Below are 16,775 nucleotides of genomic sequence, written 5' to 3'. Positions count from 1 at the left end.
CTGCCAAACGGTGCACGTAACTTAACTGAAAGAAATCGGACATCACTATAACCGTAAAATACCCCACACATCCGTACTGAATTGTGCATTACCAATAACCTTTAAACGTCCAAGATACTCGCTATACCAGGGGTGATGAATAAATAGTATACGCAGACACGAACTTCAATATGATCTAATACAATGAAGACGTGGAGAGAGTCATGCGGAACTCATTAACTACGTCCGCATCGAAAAAAACAAATTCACATAAATATGGTAAAAATTAAAACAAAATAATTTACACCACCTGTAGATTAATCCGAACATAACAAATTCTTGATGGATGGAATACAAATAGCACAAAAATCCACTTGGTTTCGGGAGACAAAATGAACACGACTTGCCATTTCACTAGCGAAGACTAAAACTGGCGCCACGTGCATGCCGCAAGGAGAGGTAATTAGCAAGATTTGTTGCCTTTTATAGACAGAAAGACAAATTTCGTCTTATGAAAGGCTGGACTCTGGAGGTAGTAGAGCTTATTATATTCCTAACATTAATGTGATCGTAGAACATATTCGAAGGAGAAATGGAATTACTTTATTTTAATTAGGCTTGGTATTTTCCCTTTTCTATATTTATTATCGAAATACCGCTGAACTGACTGACCGGCTTGTGGTCTGTTTTTGTCCATCTAGCATGAGCGTCAGACTAGTACTGTTCATCAATTTCGGGTTCAAAATCACTCATTGGCATTTTCAGTAACACTTTCGCAGCTCCACTAATCTCATATAAGAACTTCAAAAAATGAATTCATCATCGCTATCATCAGCCAGTGTTAGCTGAACGAAATCATAATCTGAAAATGAACCTTGTTGGGAGTCATCCATTCTGGGTGTTCTAGGTAGCCGGTATTTTAAACAAACATGTGTTAAACTTCATTGATGAATGTAAGGTTCAACGTACAATATGATGCCTGTCCCAGGGCCCAAAGTGTCAAACAAAGTTAGTTTAATAACCGTGCATGTCAAGTACCCGGATGATACATATAAGCAGTTACCTACCTGAACAAAGACAGTACTAGGAGACCTTTACCAACAGCGCGACTTGTATCGCGACAAGCATTTAAGGGTTAACAGAAAAAAACAAAATTTTACACAACGCGCAGAGTACATTTTTAAATGGGCGACTAATTTGCTGGAGTTCTCGCATATCACTGTTCACCAAGTTCGCGAATTCGTGCAAATTTGTCTCCCGGCAGCATCTCTAATGTGGGAAAAACATTAAACCGAATTTCATGCATGTATTTTTAAAACTGTTTGGCATTTTTTCCTCCTATAAATAGTCGTCCCCTTTTAGGTTTGTTACGAATATGAACAGATGAGAAGCATTTAACTCTAACCCACCCACCCAAAAATTGCTATTATTATTATTATTAGTAGTAGTAGTATTTAGTATTAGTGGTAGTAACAGTAGCACAAGTAGTAGTATAAATAGTAATAGTAGTACCTTTCCGTTGGCGGCGGCGTCAATCATTTTGACGATATCTTCAAGTTTCAACTCCTGTGCTCGGTCTCGTAGCGAAGATGGGGAATGTCCACACTCCATCATGGCGCACATGTCATCATCTGGGTCACAATAGTTATACTGCGACACAGAAAGTTTCAAATCAACATCATTGAATATTGTAGAAAAGTCAATTATGGCATAGATGTGATAGAAAGAATGCATTTTCAAAACAAAATTATTATATGGATTGTAAATTATAAAATGAGATCATGGTGAAGAACATGTGCTTTGCAGTAGCTCCATCTGACGCAAAGAATGCCTGCACTGTGATATATAATAAAAAGTGACTTCTTTAATTTTAAAAAAAACGTAATCTTTAAATTGTTATTATTTCTTTAATTTCAAAAAATCTTAATTTCGTGCAGTACTGGTACAAGTTCGGAACTCAGTTACTCAGTAGTTCAATGGGGCCTTACTCCTTCGACTCTGCCCATATTTAGAAAAGCACATAACCTGGATCATGCCTTACTTTATATTTGTCGGGATCAGACACTGAAATCTTATCAACGTTGACATCCTCCTTACAGCAGGTTGGAATGATAATAATACTGTCATAAAATCATAAATATGCTTGCAAAATGCTGCCTGGAGAAAACCGAACGTTGTAATAACTGTACCACATTCAATTTAGATAGCATTTTCTGAAATCTTTTCTCGGCAACTTCTTTAGTGGAGGATGCCAAGATTGAAGTAATTCTTTACTTACAGATGTGAAGTACGGGGTTTACAAAGTTACAATGCAGTAGTCAACAGAAGTCTCAATATACATACAACGTTACAATGCAGTAGTCAACAAAAGTCTCAATATACATACAAAGTTACAATGCAGTAGTCAACAGAAGTCTCGATATACATACAACGTTACAATACAGTAGTCAACAGAAGTCTGAATATACATACAACGTTACAATGAAGCGCATCATAAGAACATTACATAATCTGCTTCTTTATCTCTCGTTTTTGACTGGATTTCAATTTATGATCAGGTCAATGTGCTAATGTACTCTATGATGAAATGATCATGGTTGGCTATTTATCGATGTGTTAATTCCACCCAATCATTCACAGAGTAAATAAAGTCCGAATGACTTTAGACTTGCGAGTGATTACGTAACAATTTACACTTCAATAAAAACCCAGTCATGATCATTTAATCCTTATATTTCCAACTGTCTTACTTTTATGTCGTCAAATCAGCGGATTTCGTCAACAAAGCGTTCCAGTTTAGGTCTCTAATTGTTTTCTTTTATGATACTGCACTAGAATCCCTAGCTCCGTGTTCGGCCAGAATGTTTTGCTTCGTCTGGGGCCAGAATGCCTAGCACCATCTGGTGCCAGAATACATAGCAAAGTCAGGGGCCATAATGTTTGGTTGCATCTGGGCAAGCCAAGGGTCGTCGACTCTTACATAATACTGTAGTACTGTAGAGAGGGCAAGTTTGTCACAAGTGTTGATCATAGATGCGATCCGAGGAACGTTTGTCACTCTGCATTTTTTGTAAAAAAATTTTTTACAAGGCTATTGCTTTTTTCAACATTAAGTGTACGTCTGGCAGTTTCTGTTTTAGCAATCTGTTTTATAACGTAATTCGATCTTTCAAAAGCAAACTCCTCTCCAGTTTTAGTGAGATCCCCTACTCCTCAAGTCATATATAACGATAAATTACAATAATAGCTGGCCAAACACGTTGTCGAAGCAAAAAAAAAGTACAGCAAATGATGAATGCAGAGTTTCTCGTAAAGCCAGCCATACCTTTTATTGGGTTAAAAGGTGAGTCTCGTAGTGCAGAAAACATTGTGCGATTACACTGTATGAACCTCTAATCGGTGATTTTATCTATATCTAAAATTATGGGCACCCGTACATAGAGGCAAAGGGGATTTCACCTCTAAACATGATTTGGCCTACATCCGTAAAACTTAACAGCTGACCACTAAAAGTTGCCCTTCCACGACCACCACCACAAACACGATGCTGCGGGTAAAGTCACTTTTGAGGGTGGGAGCTTGCTGGTGCTATTATCATGGTTTTATAATTTGGTATATACAAAGGTTCACCTAGGCTAAAGTACACTGGAAACTGATTGGGAACCGAAAGTATTACCAATAATTTACCTATTTGTCATACAATTCCATTTAAGCCTTACGCGGCATTGATATCCAATCACAACGCAGAAAACTCGGTCAATCCAAAACAACTGGAATTGATAGTGTGTGGAAACGAATGATTGCGATTTATACGACCCGAAGTCAAAACAGTAGCGGTATATACTCAAAGCAGGAACTGTAAAGAGCTTGCAAAAACGAAGGAAAAAGAACCAGACTATGACTGGCGTCTCAGATGTGCTTCGGTTTTTTGACGTCACTGGTATACTGTTACGTCTACTGCGTGCTACCTTGTCATACTGTCAGTCCTGAGCTTCATCACTATAAATAAAGAACTCTCGACTCTCTCCTCCCATGCAACAGGAAAAATCTTCATATTCTATTCTAAAATATTCTAAATTCGGTGTGATACAGTTATCAATGCGCACAGTATTCTCGAGGTAGCATTTACCGCCAAAATGTACAGCTTTGTAGAATTGGTATTATCGAACCAAAGGTAGATAACCCATTGCGAGGCATATATGGAACACATCGGAAATACTACAGTAGCCCACCAAGGAATATTTTACTAAATGTCAGCATGTAAACATCACACTACCTAAGCGTACATTACGGGCGAATCGATTCAGATCACTTATTTTTGGCCGAACATTCTGTTATGTATATTTTATTTAATTTAATTGTTTGTAAGTTAAAAAATCTTTTCATTTTAATTATATGTCAAAGTAATGTAATTTTGTTTACTAGGAATTTGATATTTTCCAGAAAACTCAGTTTGACCAGACTCTTTTCATGGCCGCCTAATAATAGAAACACTGTTTCTATTTTTGACCTAGTTCCTGGCCTTGATGAGAATCAAGTAAACAACTTCTCTTTTTTAATGTGTGAATGATAATGGTGAGATCTAGGATGTACTGGACTACGTGCCATTAGACGTATAGATACCTTCTAAATCATTCTAGAATGTGATCACGTGACCCTCATCCGGAATCAGTTTTGCGTCTCAAGTTACTGTATAACTTTTGTTTATAGAGATTTTTCTCAGTTGGGCTTTTACACTGGAAAATGTTTGTTTGTGACCAGTTTGGAGTTTAACTTTAATTCAAATTATTTGGATTCTAAAAGATAATTTTTTTTCCTGGAAATATTTGAGTGCTCATACAGAACTTTTGGACAAAGACATTTCTTTAAATTTTATTCGGAAATTCAAATACCGGAATATTGTTTCTGAATCAGCAAAGAACTGTAGACACTTCAACACCATATTGACTACAGTACACGTCATCGCCTTCCATTTTGGATTTTTCGTCGGGACTCTAACTTGAATTCATTAGAACATTTCATTACTAGGACTTCTAAAATTAAATTCTCGATTATTCTAGGATTATTTTTTGATTTGATTCTTTAAATCGTAAGTTCTTATGTTTTTTTACAGTGTTTTTCCAGGGAAATAACTTATTTGTTAAATTTTTCAAAGCTTGTTTTCACTCTTTCTTTTGCTACTGTTTATTAGAGCCTAAACACGTAACAATTTCTAAATGAGTTTTTTTTCAGAGAGATTTCCTTTGCTTTGTAAGTAATTTTATAAAGGTTTCATAATAATTTTGACATGGTTCTGTTTTGCCAGGCTTACTTTAGCGTTAGGCGCAGTTTTCCAGCGATTTCTTCCTTTTTACGCTTTATCATTCGAAGTATTTCTCAGATGTATTTCTCTTCTGTAACTTCACAAGGAGTCCGGATTACTCAGTGGTTAAAACGTTGGCCTCATAACCAGAAAACACGATATAACACCTCAAAATGATGTGTCGTAAACACCAGAACCAACCAAACAAAAAGTCCACTTAAGGATCTATATGTGAAACATGTTCAGTGCGGTATATTCTCTTAAGGTTCACGATACATTTAGTAATTTTAAATATAAAGAATTTTCTAACATTATCTCTCTTAGATTTATCACAAAGAAAGTTTTCAAAAGATGATGACTGAAGTTTTGTGCAGTAGCTATTGAAATCTTCCAATTCACATTCTTGGTGTCTATTTGGCAATTAGGAACAAAAACACTTTTGCATTTAGTCGATGACCATGTAACTAACCTGTTTCCATATATCCGTCTTGAAACCAGAAGTGATCAAGAATCGAGCGATCTCTAATTGCCGATTATCGACACATTCGAAAAGCACCGCACTGTATTTGGCCATCTCACCGAAACTTGTCAGTCCCGACACAAGGCTCTTGACAGTCTCAATGTCTCCTTTCTGCAAGTAAAAAGTCCCGTTTTGAAGCACTCTACATGGGAATGCGAGAGAAACAAATTCTAAAGTGCTCAAGAAGATTCTGTTTAGAAAGAAGAGCAGCGGTAGACAGACGTCATTTTAAGTATTTCTATTTTAGACAGATTTGATTTCTTTTATGATTTAAGTTTCTCTTATTTTCGCATGTCTACTTGTGCTTTTGGAATCGTTTTCTTCACAAACATTTATGAACATGATATATGATAAAGTTAATAAGTCAGTTGTGAGATCTGATAAAGTTAATCAGTTTCTGGATATGATGAAGTTAAAATAGTCAGTTGTGAGATATGTTAAAGTTAATCAGTTTTCGGATATGATAAAGTTAATCAGTTTTTGCTTAGGATAAATTTAATCAGTTTATGGATATGATAAAGTTAATCAGTTTTTCGATACGATAAGGTTAAGAGTCAGTTGTGAGATCTGATTAAGTTAATCAGTTTATGGATATGATAAAGCTAATCAATATGTTGTGGGGTATGATAAAGTTAAACAATCAGTTGTTTGGTTTTGATGATAATTTTGCAAGACGTTTTTTTTTTCTTGTACGGTGATGCCAAACTACCTTTTAAGAACTTGGATCCAAAAATCCATTGCTTGATGAAGGCATTAAAATATGTTAGAACTACATGCAAAATAATTTGCTTTTTGTAACTCAGTCGGTTAAAGAACGATCCAGTTTTTAAAATGTGCAAGACTGCTGCACATGTTTCAGACTGATTAGCAAGAAAACGAAAATGAAAACATTTTTTTATTATAATGTAGTACATCATTGATTATAACTAAGGCTATATATGTTGTTATATCTCCAATGGAGCATGAACCTTGAAAGAACACTTAATGTTGCCGAATGTAATTTTAAAAAAATGCGAAACAGTTCTTCCTCTTCCAGTGTCAAATTCCGTGCATGTACAGCACTATGCCCAGTGTCAGAAACTGTTTCTGAAACTATGACAGAATTTCAAAACTGAGGTCTGCAATAAAAAAACATTAGCAATCATATGAACACCATATAACAATAAACGGAAATTATTATAATTAATATTTTCCAAGAATTTAGAAGATAGTGCAAACATGAAAGGTGTAAGCAAACCTTTTATTGATAAATGATATTACAGATTCGAGGAGTGCGTTTAGCGATTATTAGCGGGTAGTATTTGTACAATCCTTATACATTACAATTTGTTTTGGAATTCTTTAATCAGGTATGCAGTGAAAATATATTTAGAATCTTGAAACGGGGCCGGAAATCGTTGGTAATCTATAATTCATCTTTTCAAACCTAACTGCCAAATTGGAGCATTTGAATCATTCTTACCCTAATAGCCTCATGGAAACTTCCCTCAAAGTCGGTCTCAGCTAAGTAAATGTTCATATCAAAGTCCTTCACTTCCTTCTGTAGCTGTTGGAACACTTGGGCGCCGCATTCCTCCGGCCGGTAATAGCTGGCCGACCTTCCCATCTAGATAAATCATATTCACAAGTAATCTTCAATTCTTCCAAAATTTTCGGATTTTAATCAAACGTACTATTTTAAACAAAACATTTTTATTTTAAAGCTACTTACTTACGTTACTATCCGCGAAAATAAAACTTGTCCCCAATTTAGTGATCGCGAAAAGCAGTTGGTTTACATAAATGTAACTGCCACGTATAAGAAACAAATGGAATCGAGTTAAAAATTCCCACAGCAGTATCATAACATACATTACATGGCTGGAGGAATCTGATGACGATATAATACATGGAGATTCTCAAACGTAAGGAACTCGTTAAAATTTTTTTAGCAAGACAGACAAGTGTTAACATTTGCTTGTACTGAAAACATTCAATTAACGTCATGATAGCACCCCACATTTCCCTCTTTAGTAGATCCAAAGCAGTCAAGACTCCGCGCCAGATTTTTAAAAAGGTATTTCCTTGACACAAAATAGAAAATATAGCGAACAATTATATGGTAGAGGAAGAAATCTAATGACCAGAGATATATAATATTTTTTAAATTTTTAAAATAAATGTTCAATTTGTTTTGTTTCGCTGTTTCGTTTTGAATATGTTGGCAACAAAGGGTTAACTCAACAATAACTGTCAATGACAGCTAAATCACAGGCGATCCATTCCATGTTTTTTAAAGTGTGAAACTGATGTGGAAATGTTTTTGTCTTTTATAAACTTGGATTGCCTTTCTAATAAACATGTCCCCTTTGATTTTAGCAATGGAACTATGTCCAGCTATTTTATGGTTGGTCAGAGTTAGTGTGCAACCGAAAGAGCACGGGTTCAATTCAATCAGAGTCGACTGCCGTAGTATGAATCTGGGCAAAGCATTTTTACTCTCATTTCCTATGCACCAAAATGACTTAAGCGTGTTGATGTGCTGTAAATCACAAAACCACAGGCGTCCTCCGAAACTGCGAATATCTGCATTCAAACACTGATGTTTCTTCTTCTTCTTTTCTCTCTCTCTCTCTCTGCCTAAATAACATGTCTCAAAGTTTATAAGGATGGTAGGATTCCTTTCGATACGCTTGGGAAAAATTTAGAACGTGCAGTAGGGCCTATGCTGAAAGCTCTTCGCAATACGTAATGATGCGATTGACAGATCCATATCTTCTGCGTTTTTCATCATTTCGGAATTTATAAAATGAAAACAATAGATCTTCTGTTTATGATACTAATTTGAGGCTGCACAATGCCCAAAATCATTCATTTTTACTTCAAATAAATGTGCAATCAATAAACTTCTGAATTAGAGTTGGCTTCTTTTGACGTAAAACATAACAAGAAACGGACTATCAGAATATCTTTGGTATTTCCGGTGGATTGATTTTCCCTAATTTGAGGGAAACAAAGAGCAAAACTTCTTGTACAGTGACGAAGTATTTCGTCACGTGATTGTCGCATGCTTGTTTTTTTTTCAATTTTTCAAAGTGCTTGCCTCATGAACACATTCAGGTTTCACGTAGAAGATTGTCGGTGTTCAGACTGCATCAAACGGATGCAGACGATAATTTTGGACAATTTAAATGTAAAATTTCGTGAATTCGGTTTAAGGGAAAAAGGATTTTTAATCGAAATGTTCTTAAAGATTTTATCCTTAATTCATCTTTAAAGAAAATCTCTAGAGCAGAGGTGGGCAAACTTTCCAGTGCAAGTGCCGCATACACAAATTTACACCTTGTCGCGGGCTGCATAGTTCATTAAGTAAAATAATTAATATTTGAAATAGCAAAAACAAAAGGTTTTTCTAAATAACATCTAATTAATTTTCAGTTGTTAATATGTTGTTAATATTTGATAACTTAAACTTAAACTTCAAAAGAAGCACATTTATTTGATAAACAGTAACATAAACAGAGTCAGTACGAATGATGACTTGTTCCTAGGCCGCATGAAAGCTCTTGGCGGGCCGCAGGCCGTAGTTTGCCCACCCCTGTCTAGAGCAAGCTGGAAAACAATGTAATTTCGTCTCGCTTCTCTCCAAAACTGACAGAACAAATATTCTGGACAATAAGTAAAGTATCTCTTCAACATGGCATTCAAATGAGGCAAAATAATAACGTAATATTATTGCCTAATAACTGCATTTCTTAGTAAGCGTTTCTCTTACATGTGTTTTCGCTTAGCAAACATGTCTTAATTCTGGCCGGAAAGGTCAAATAGAAGACGTGTATCGAATATCGTCAGCTGTCTAAAAGAACTTAGAGCAGAACCGGCTTGCCTCGACTATCTGCATAGAACGTTTGGAAATATCTTTGTCTATCCCTGCAAAGTAATCCCGTTCATCCAAACCGTACGAACATCGCCGTCTCTTTCCGATGAGTGTAGAATAACTTTTACTGGGATTTGAAATAGCCTAACCCTGCTCAGACTGTATCTGTATAGAGAATTCTCAGGTTTCACGGCAGCTAAACTGCCAAGGCATCGTTGTCTGGGGTACGTTTTTCTACAGTTCCTAATCATTTTGGAATAGGTACATAAGTAAGCTCAAAAATGTCGTACAATCTACTCTTTACTGATAAATATTTTTCATTTACTGCCGAATTAATTTTTTTCGATTATAACTTTGCACACTTCTCATCTTAAAGATAACAATGGTTGCTGAACCAAATTGGAATTATATATTTCTTAGCTACATACATCAGTACATGCGTTCTGACTTTGAAGACGACATACTCCTAATAAGGTTTTCTTCTCTCGGTCTCTCTCATTACATCTTTCCATACTTCTGTTTGGTGGCCTAGTGCAATGTGTCACATTTGAGTAATTTATATTATCAGTGAGGACATGACTACATACCGCATCCCTCAAGGCCGGATCGGCTCCATTTCTTTGCAGCTCATTGATGATATCTGACTTCTCCATGAACAGATATGCGTAGTGAAGAGGAGTCCTGTCGAGCTGTTTGGGAATATGAAAGATGTATACATATATATACAAACGAAACGAACAATATTATACCCAAACATATATATAAAAGAGAGAGAGAGAGAGAGAGGAGAGAGAGAGAATATCCTCACGCTTTAATTTGTATTAAATTTACTTTTGATCGTCGCTCATACCGCTCATATTCACAATATGTCATACCAGATACGATGATCCTCACTCACATCGCCAATACTCACAACACGTCATACCAAACACGATCATGCTTCCTCAACTGATGCATATCAAAAATCAGATTACACGCACACACTCTTCCACAGTCCTCATCATGCAACATATGAAACCTTCTCTAACATGTACTGGTACTCACAGAAAGCCATACCAAAATATGACCACCCTTCCTCAATTAGTGCAGATGGAGATATCAAGTTACAAGCACACGCTCCCATACCATTTTCTCCACTCCCATACCATTTTCTCCACTCCTGTGCATCAGAATCCAGGATCTGAACTCGCTGTCATGAAGAATGAAGTAACCAAAAGCAAACCATAACATTTTGTTGCAAATTTTCAAGTGACTTGTTCAAGCGTAGATTTTATAACTTCTCTATCCGATCACAAAACCAAACACTTCTATACTTGACCCCAAAACTGACTATTCTCTATCCTATATCAAAGCTGATCACTTCTCTGTCCGATCATAACACTGATCACCTCTTTATCCAATAGAAAACTGGTCCTTTAGCGTTATTAATATGTGGCGACTAAGATATTTGGCTTTCAAAATTTCAGTTAGAGGGACACATTTCGTTACTTTCTGACCCAAAATCTCTTATGCTGTCTTAGCAGCAAACATCGTCGCAAGCCACGAGCGAAACTCGATACGCCAATTTTTTTTTAACCCGTGGCTGCTGTGTCGATATTCATAAACCACAGATGTCATCGTCAACAAAACGAAAAAAGCTCTCAAATATCAACGACAGTGCCCTTTTCTTCGATCGATATGTGACCAGGTTTTTAAACTTTGATTGTTTCCATAAAACAGCACAGAGATCAGACTGGATTATTTTTTTTTACAAGGGCTCTAAACTATTTGTTAAACAGGTTTATGCATAATCAATAGAAAGGAGATCTTACTGCAAGCAGCCACGCATTATGTCGTAATTATGAGATGTGCATTTGGAATGTATCCTTTCCAACACGATGACATTTCGGCAGTCCAAGGTGAGAGTATATTTTGACCACAATTTGCCTATATAGCCTTCTAACTAAGTTTTAAATATCCTATTTGGCTTACTTAATGTTATTCCAGAAACTGCTGTCCCTTTCTTTTCCTTGGAAGTGGGGGGTTGGTTTAAGATTTATAGAGGAAGGACTTGGTAGCGATGGTGATTTAGAAAATGAACTGAAGAACAATTGTAATGGAAAACGCTACAGGTGGTACAGGACTAATGACGATATAATTCTCGTGAGATCTTATCAGTATAAAATTGCTTCCCATTGTCGACTTTGAAAAACTTTCGATCCGGTTTCACAGAAATTTTATTATAAAGTTCTTAAATACGTTTTTCAATTTTGACCCAATGGTGAAAAGCTCTTTGAAACATTTAACAAGGATTTCAAATCATGTGTCACTGAACATCAAAGTGTCCAAATGGTTTGCTTTTGAACGCGGCTGCAGGCAAGGTGATCCCTTATTGCCGTGTATGTTCATTTTAAGTGATGAGATACTAAGACATACGATTAGGTTATATCTCTAGAACAATGCTATTTAAATTGATTCTACATAATATTTTATCCCAATACGTAAACGATACCTCTGTTACTTAAGATGCTAAGGCTAATGCTAGCTATCGTAGATACGCTGAAGTTCATTGCAAAGATCCCCGGCCTTAGCATTAAAGCTGAATAGTCTAGTGCTGTTAAGTCAAAAAAAGGAAAACAAGAGAGACAAGATTTGTCATGAAAAATCATTAAATTAGGAAACGTGTTTTCACAATGGCTGGCATTAAATTCACAGCATATTTAATAGAAATGACAGACTTAAACTGCCAAGACTAACTTGATGAAAAGATGCTATCACAATGGTCCAAGATCATTTGTAACAACTTCTGAAAAGTTCCTGTTATCAAGAGTCTGATGTGTCCAAGATAACTCGCTTCATTATTTGTTTACCTAATCCATCATCAACTATTACGAATAAACTTCAAATGTTTTTGCTGTGTGTTAAATAACTGATGAAATAAATCGAATGAGAAGCTAAAAGGAGTAGTCTGTACACAAGAATATTCTAATGGAAGACTTAAAATGATTAAACATTAAATTATTTATAACATTAAAATCAACATCGATAAGTAGACTTACTATATACATAGCCAAGTGGAAAATTAATTCAAAGCATGTCCACAAATGTTGCTTAGTTCTGTGTGTCTGAATTGAATTTAGTAAAAAGAATCTAGAGGCTTGAAGAACATTTTTTTGAATGGCGTTTTGTTCAGTTGCTTAGAACTTCGTGAAATTGAATCATCCTGAATCCTGACAATCATTTCAAGCTGATTCAATCCTGATATTCAGGTCCGAGATGACAAAAATTTCTATAAACATCTGTACAGTTTTGGAGTAAAAGCAATCAGGGATTTCGCATAATCAGTTTATTAGATTAAAACTTTTTATACATTTCTTTTTTGACATTTGGAATAAACGTTTTACAATACGAGGGTATTACAGATGCTATCAAAGAATATTTGAGAGTAAAATTAGAATGTTCTGATATTATCTTGGCTATACTAAATAAACCAAGAAAGGTGATAGACTAACTGCCATTTCTACTATGAACACTAAATAAACCAAGAAAGGTGATAGACTAACAATACCATTTCTACTATGAACACTAAATAAACCAAGAAAGGTGATAGACTAACAACGCCATTTCTACTAAGAACACTAAATAAACCAAGAAAGGTGATAGACTAACTGCCATTTCTGCTATGAACACTCAATAACCAAGAAAGGTGACAGACTAACAATGCCATTTATATTATGAACACTCAATGAACCAAAGAAAGGTTGTCAAAATATTTTTCGATTTATATATACATACAAGAAAAATGGAGACGTGATCTTAACTTGGATGAGTGAGACCGGAAAAAAACCCAATTATTTATTGGTACATAGCTATACAAAATATGCTTATCGTAGATAGTTCAAGTTGAATTGTTCCATCGAATTTAGATTGTTCAAGTTGAAATTGTTCCATCGTATTTAGATTGTTCTAGTTGAAATTGTTCAAGCTGAAATTGTTCCATTGAATTTAGATTGTTCAAGTTGAAATTGTTCCATCGTATTTAAATTGTTCTAGTTGAAAATGTTCCATCGAATTTAAATTGTTCTAGTTGAAAATGTTCCATCGTATTTAGATTTTCTAGTTGAAATTGTTCCATCGAATTTAAATTGTTCAAGTTGAAATTGTTCCATCGAATTTAGATTGTTCTAGTTGAAATTGTTCCATCGAATTTAGATAGTTCAAGTTGAAATTGTTCCATCGAATTTAAATTGTTCTAGTTGAAAATGTTCCATCGTATTTAGATTGTTCTAGTTGAAACTGTTCCATCGAATTTAGATAGTTCAAGTTAAATTGTTCCATCGAATTTAGATTGTTCTAGTTGGAATTGTTCCATCGAATTTAGATCAAGTTGAAATTGTTCCATCGAATTTAGATAGTTCAAGTTGAAACTGTTCCATCGAATTTAGATTGTTCTAGTTGAAATTGTTCCATCGAATTTAGATAGTTCAAGTTGAAATTATTCCATCGAATTTAAATTGTTCTAGTTGAAAATGTTCCATCGTATTTAGATTGTTCTAGTTGAAACTGTTCCATCGAATTTAGATAGTTCAAGTTAAATTGTTCCATCGAATTTAGATTGTTCTAGTTGGAATTGTTCCATCGAATTTAGATCAAGTTGAAATTGTTCCATCGAATTTAGATAGTTCAAGTTGAAATTGTTCCATCGAATTTAGATTGTTCTTGTTGAAATTGTTCCATCGAATTTAGATCAAGTTGAAATTGTTCCATCGAATTTAGATAGTTCAAGTTGAAATTGTTCCATCGAATTTAGATTGTTCTAGTTGAAAATGTTCCATCGTATTTAGATTGTTCTAGTTGAAACTGTTCCATCGAATTTAGATAGTTCAAGTTAAATTGTTCCATCGAATTTAGATTGTTCTAGTTGGAATTGTTCCATCGAATTTAGATCAAGTTGAAATTGTTCCATCGAATTTAGATAGTTCAAGCTGAAACTGTTCCATCGAATTTAGATTGTTCTAGTTGAAATTGTTCCATCGAATTTAGATAGTTCAAGCTGAAATTGTTCCATCGAATTTAAATTGTTCTAGTTGAAAATGTTCCATCGTATTTAGATTGTTCTAGTTGAAACTGTTCCATCGAATTTAGATAGTTCAAGTTAAATTGTTCCATCGAATTTAGATTGTTCTAGTTGGAATTGTTCCATCGAATTTAGATCAAGTTGAAATTGTTCCATCGAATTTAGATAGTTCAAGTTGAAATTGTTCCATCGAATTTAGATTGTTCTTGTTGAAATTGTTCCATCGAATTTAGATCAAGTTGAAATTGTTCCATCGAATTTAGATAGTTCAAGTTGAAATTGTTCCATCGAATTTAGATTGTTCTAGTTGAAAATGTTCCATCGTATTTAGATTGTTCTAGTTGAAACTGTTCCATCGAATTTAGATAGTTCAAGTTAAATTGTTCCATCGAATTTAGATTGTTCTAGTTGAAAATGTTCCATCGAATTTAGATCAAGTTGAAATTGTTCCATCGAATTTAGATAGTTCAAGTTGAAATTGTTCAAGCTGAAATTGTTCCATTGAATTTAGATTGTTCAAGTTGAAATTGTTCCATCGTATTTAAATTGTTCTAGTTGAAAATGTTCCATCGAATTTAAATTGTTCTAGTTGAAAATGTTCCATCGTATTTAGATTTTCTAGTTGAAATTGTTCCATCGAATTTAAATTGTTCAAGTTGAAATTGTTCCATCGAATTTAGATAGTTCAAGTTGAAATTGTTCCATCGAATTTAAATTGTTCTAGTTGAAAATGTTCCATCGTATTTAGATTGTTCTAGTTGAAACTGTTCCATCGAATTTAGATAGTTCAAGTTAAATTGTTCCATCGAATTTAGATTGTTCTAGTTGGAATTGTTCCATCGAATTTAGATCAAGTTGAAATTGTTCCATCGAATTTAGATAGTTCAAGTTGAAATTGTTCCATCGAATTTAGATTGTTCTAGTTGAAATTGTTCCATCGAATTTAGATAGTTCAAGTTGAAATTGTTCCATCGAATTTAAATTGTTCTAGTTGAAAATGTTCCATCGTATTTAGATTGTTCTAGTTGAAACTGTTCCATCGAATTTAGATAGTTCAAGTTAAATTGTTCCATCGAATTTAGATTGTTCTAGTTGGAATTGTTCCATCGAATTTAGATCAAGTTGAAATTGTTCCATCGAATTTAGATAGTTCAAGTTGAAATTGTTCCATCGAATTTAGATTGTTCTAGTTGAAAATGTTCCATCGTATTTAGATTGTTCTAGTTGAAACTGTTCCATCGAATTTAGATAGTTCAAGTTAAATTGTTCCATCGAATTTAGATTGTTCTAGTTGGAATTGTTCCATCGAATTTAGATCAAGTTGAAATTGTTCCATCGAATTTAGATAGTTCAAGTTGAAATTGTTCCATCGAATTTAGATTGTTCTAGTTGAAATTGTTCCATCGAATTTAGATAGTTCAAGTTGAAATTGTTCCATCGAATTTAAATTGTTCTAGCTGAAAATGTTCCATCGTATTTAGATTGTTCTAGTTGAAATTGTTCCATCGAATTTAGATTGTTCTAGTTGAAATTGTTCCATCGTATTTAGATTGTTCTAGTTGAAATTGTTCCATCGTATTTAGATTGTTCTAGTTGAAATTGTTCCATCGTATTTAGATTGTTCTAGTTGAAATTGTTCCATCGAATTCAATCTACAAACGTTAGTTTATACAAACTAAGAATTAGACAAGACATGTTCGTTTTGTACAAAAACGTTGGAATCGGTTATTCAACGAGTGCGCTATAGTTATTTTTTGTTAAAATACTTATTCCGGTGGCTGAAAGATAATAGTAAAGACACTGTTCATTTCAATTTCACAGAAGAATATTCATTATTAGGAATAAACAAAACAAACACGACAAACTGTTAAATTTGGTTTTACGTGTAGGAAAAACTAAATATTTAAAGTATTCATAAAACGTATCAAACAATAAAGCAGCACTTTGAAACATTTTAAGAACGAAATACCATACGGGTACAAATCGGAAAATTTTACTGTCTACAAAAACTGCAAACGGGAAAAATACAGTCATAGATAGAAAGCTTATAAAGATACAATTA

At 34.4% G+C, this 16,775-nt stretch overlaps 1 protein-coding gene across 3 annotated transcripts in view; it reads right to left on the bottom strand.

The window, feature by feature from the left end:
• The window catches only part of LOC149802295 (uncharacterized), a 117,510-nt gene that overhangs the window by 23,207 nt on the left and 77,528 nt on the right, over positions 1–16,775 (bottom strand). For all 3 annotated transcript variants that reach the window (XR_016420805.1, XM_089956721.1, XM_089956722.1), the window contains exons 7-10: positions 10,245–10,346; positions 7,264–7,407; positions 5,751–5,912; positions 1,492–1,629 (exon numbers count right to left, since the gene is read on the bottom strand). Coding sequence is in view for 2 of the 3 variants with exons in the window: in XM_089956721.1 (XP_089812847.1) it covers positions 1,492–1,629; positions 5,751–5,912; positions 7,264–7,407; positions 10,245–10,346 (546 nt within the window). In the remaining variant the exon portion in view is untranslated. The remainder of the gene's footprint in view (positions 1–1,491; positions 1,630–5,750; positions 5,913–7,263; positions 7,408–10,244; positions 10,347–16,775) is intronic.

This window comes from Sinohyriopsis cumingii, chromosome 4 (assembly GCF_028554795.1).
Source record: "Sinohyriopsis cumingii isolate HCF-2022 chromosome 4, ASM2855479v2, whole genome shotgun sequence".
Taxonomy (NCBI): Eukaryota; Metazoa; Mollusca; class Bivalvia; order Unionida; family Unionidae; genus Sinohyriopsis; species Sinohyriopsis cumingii.
The sequence above is the reverse complement of the archived record's forward strand: the minus strand, read 5'-3'. Positions and strand labels throughout refer to the sequence as shown.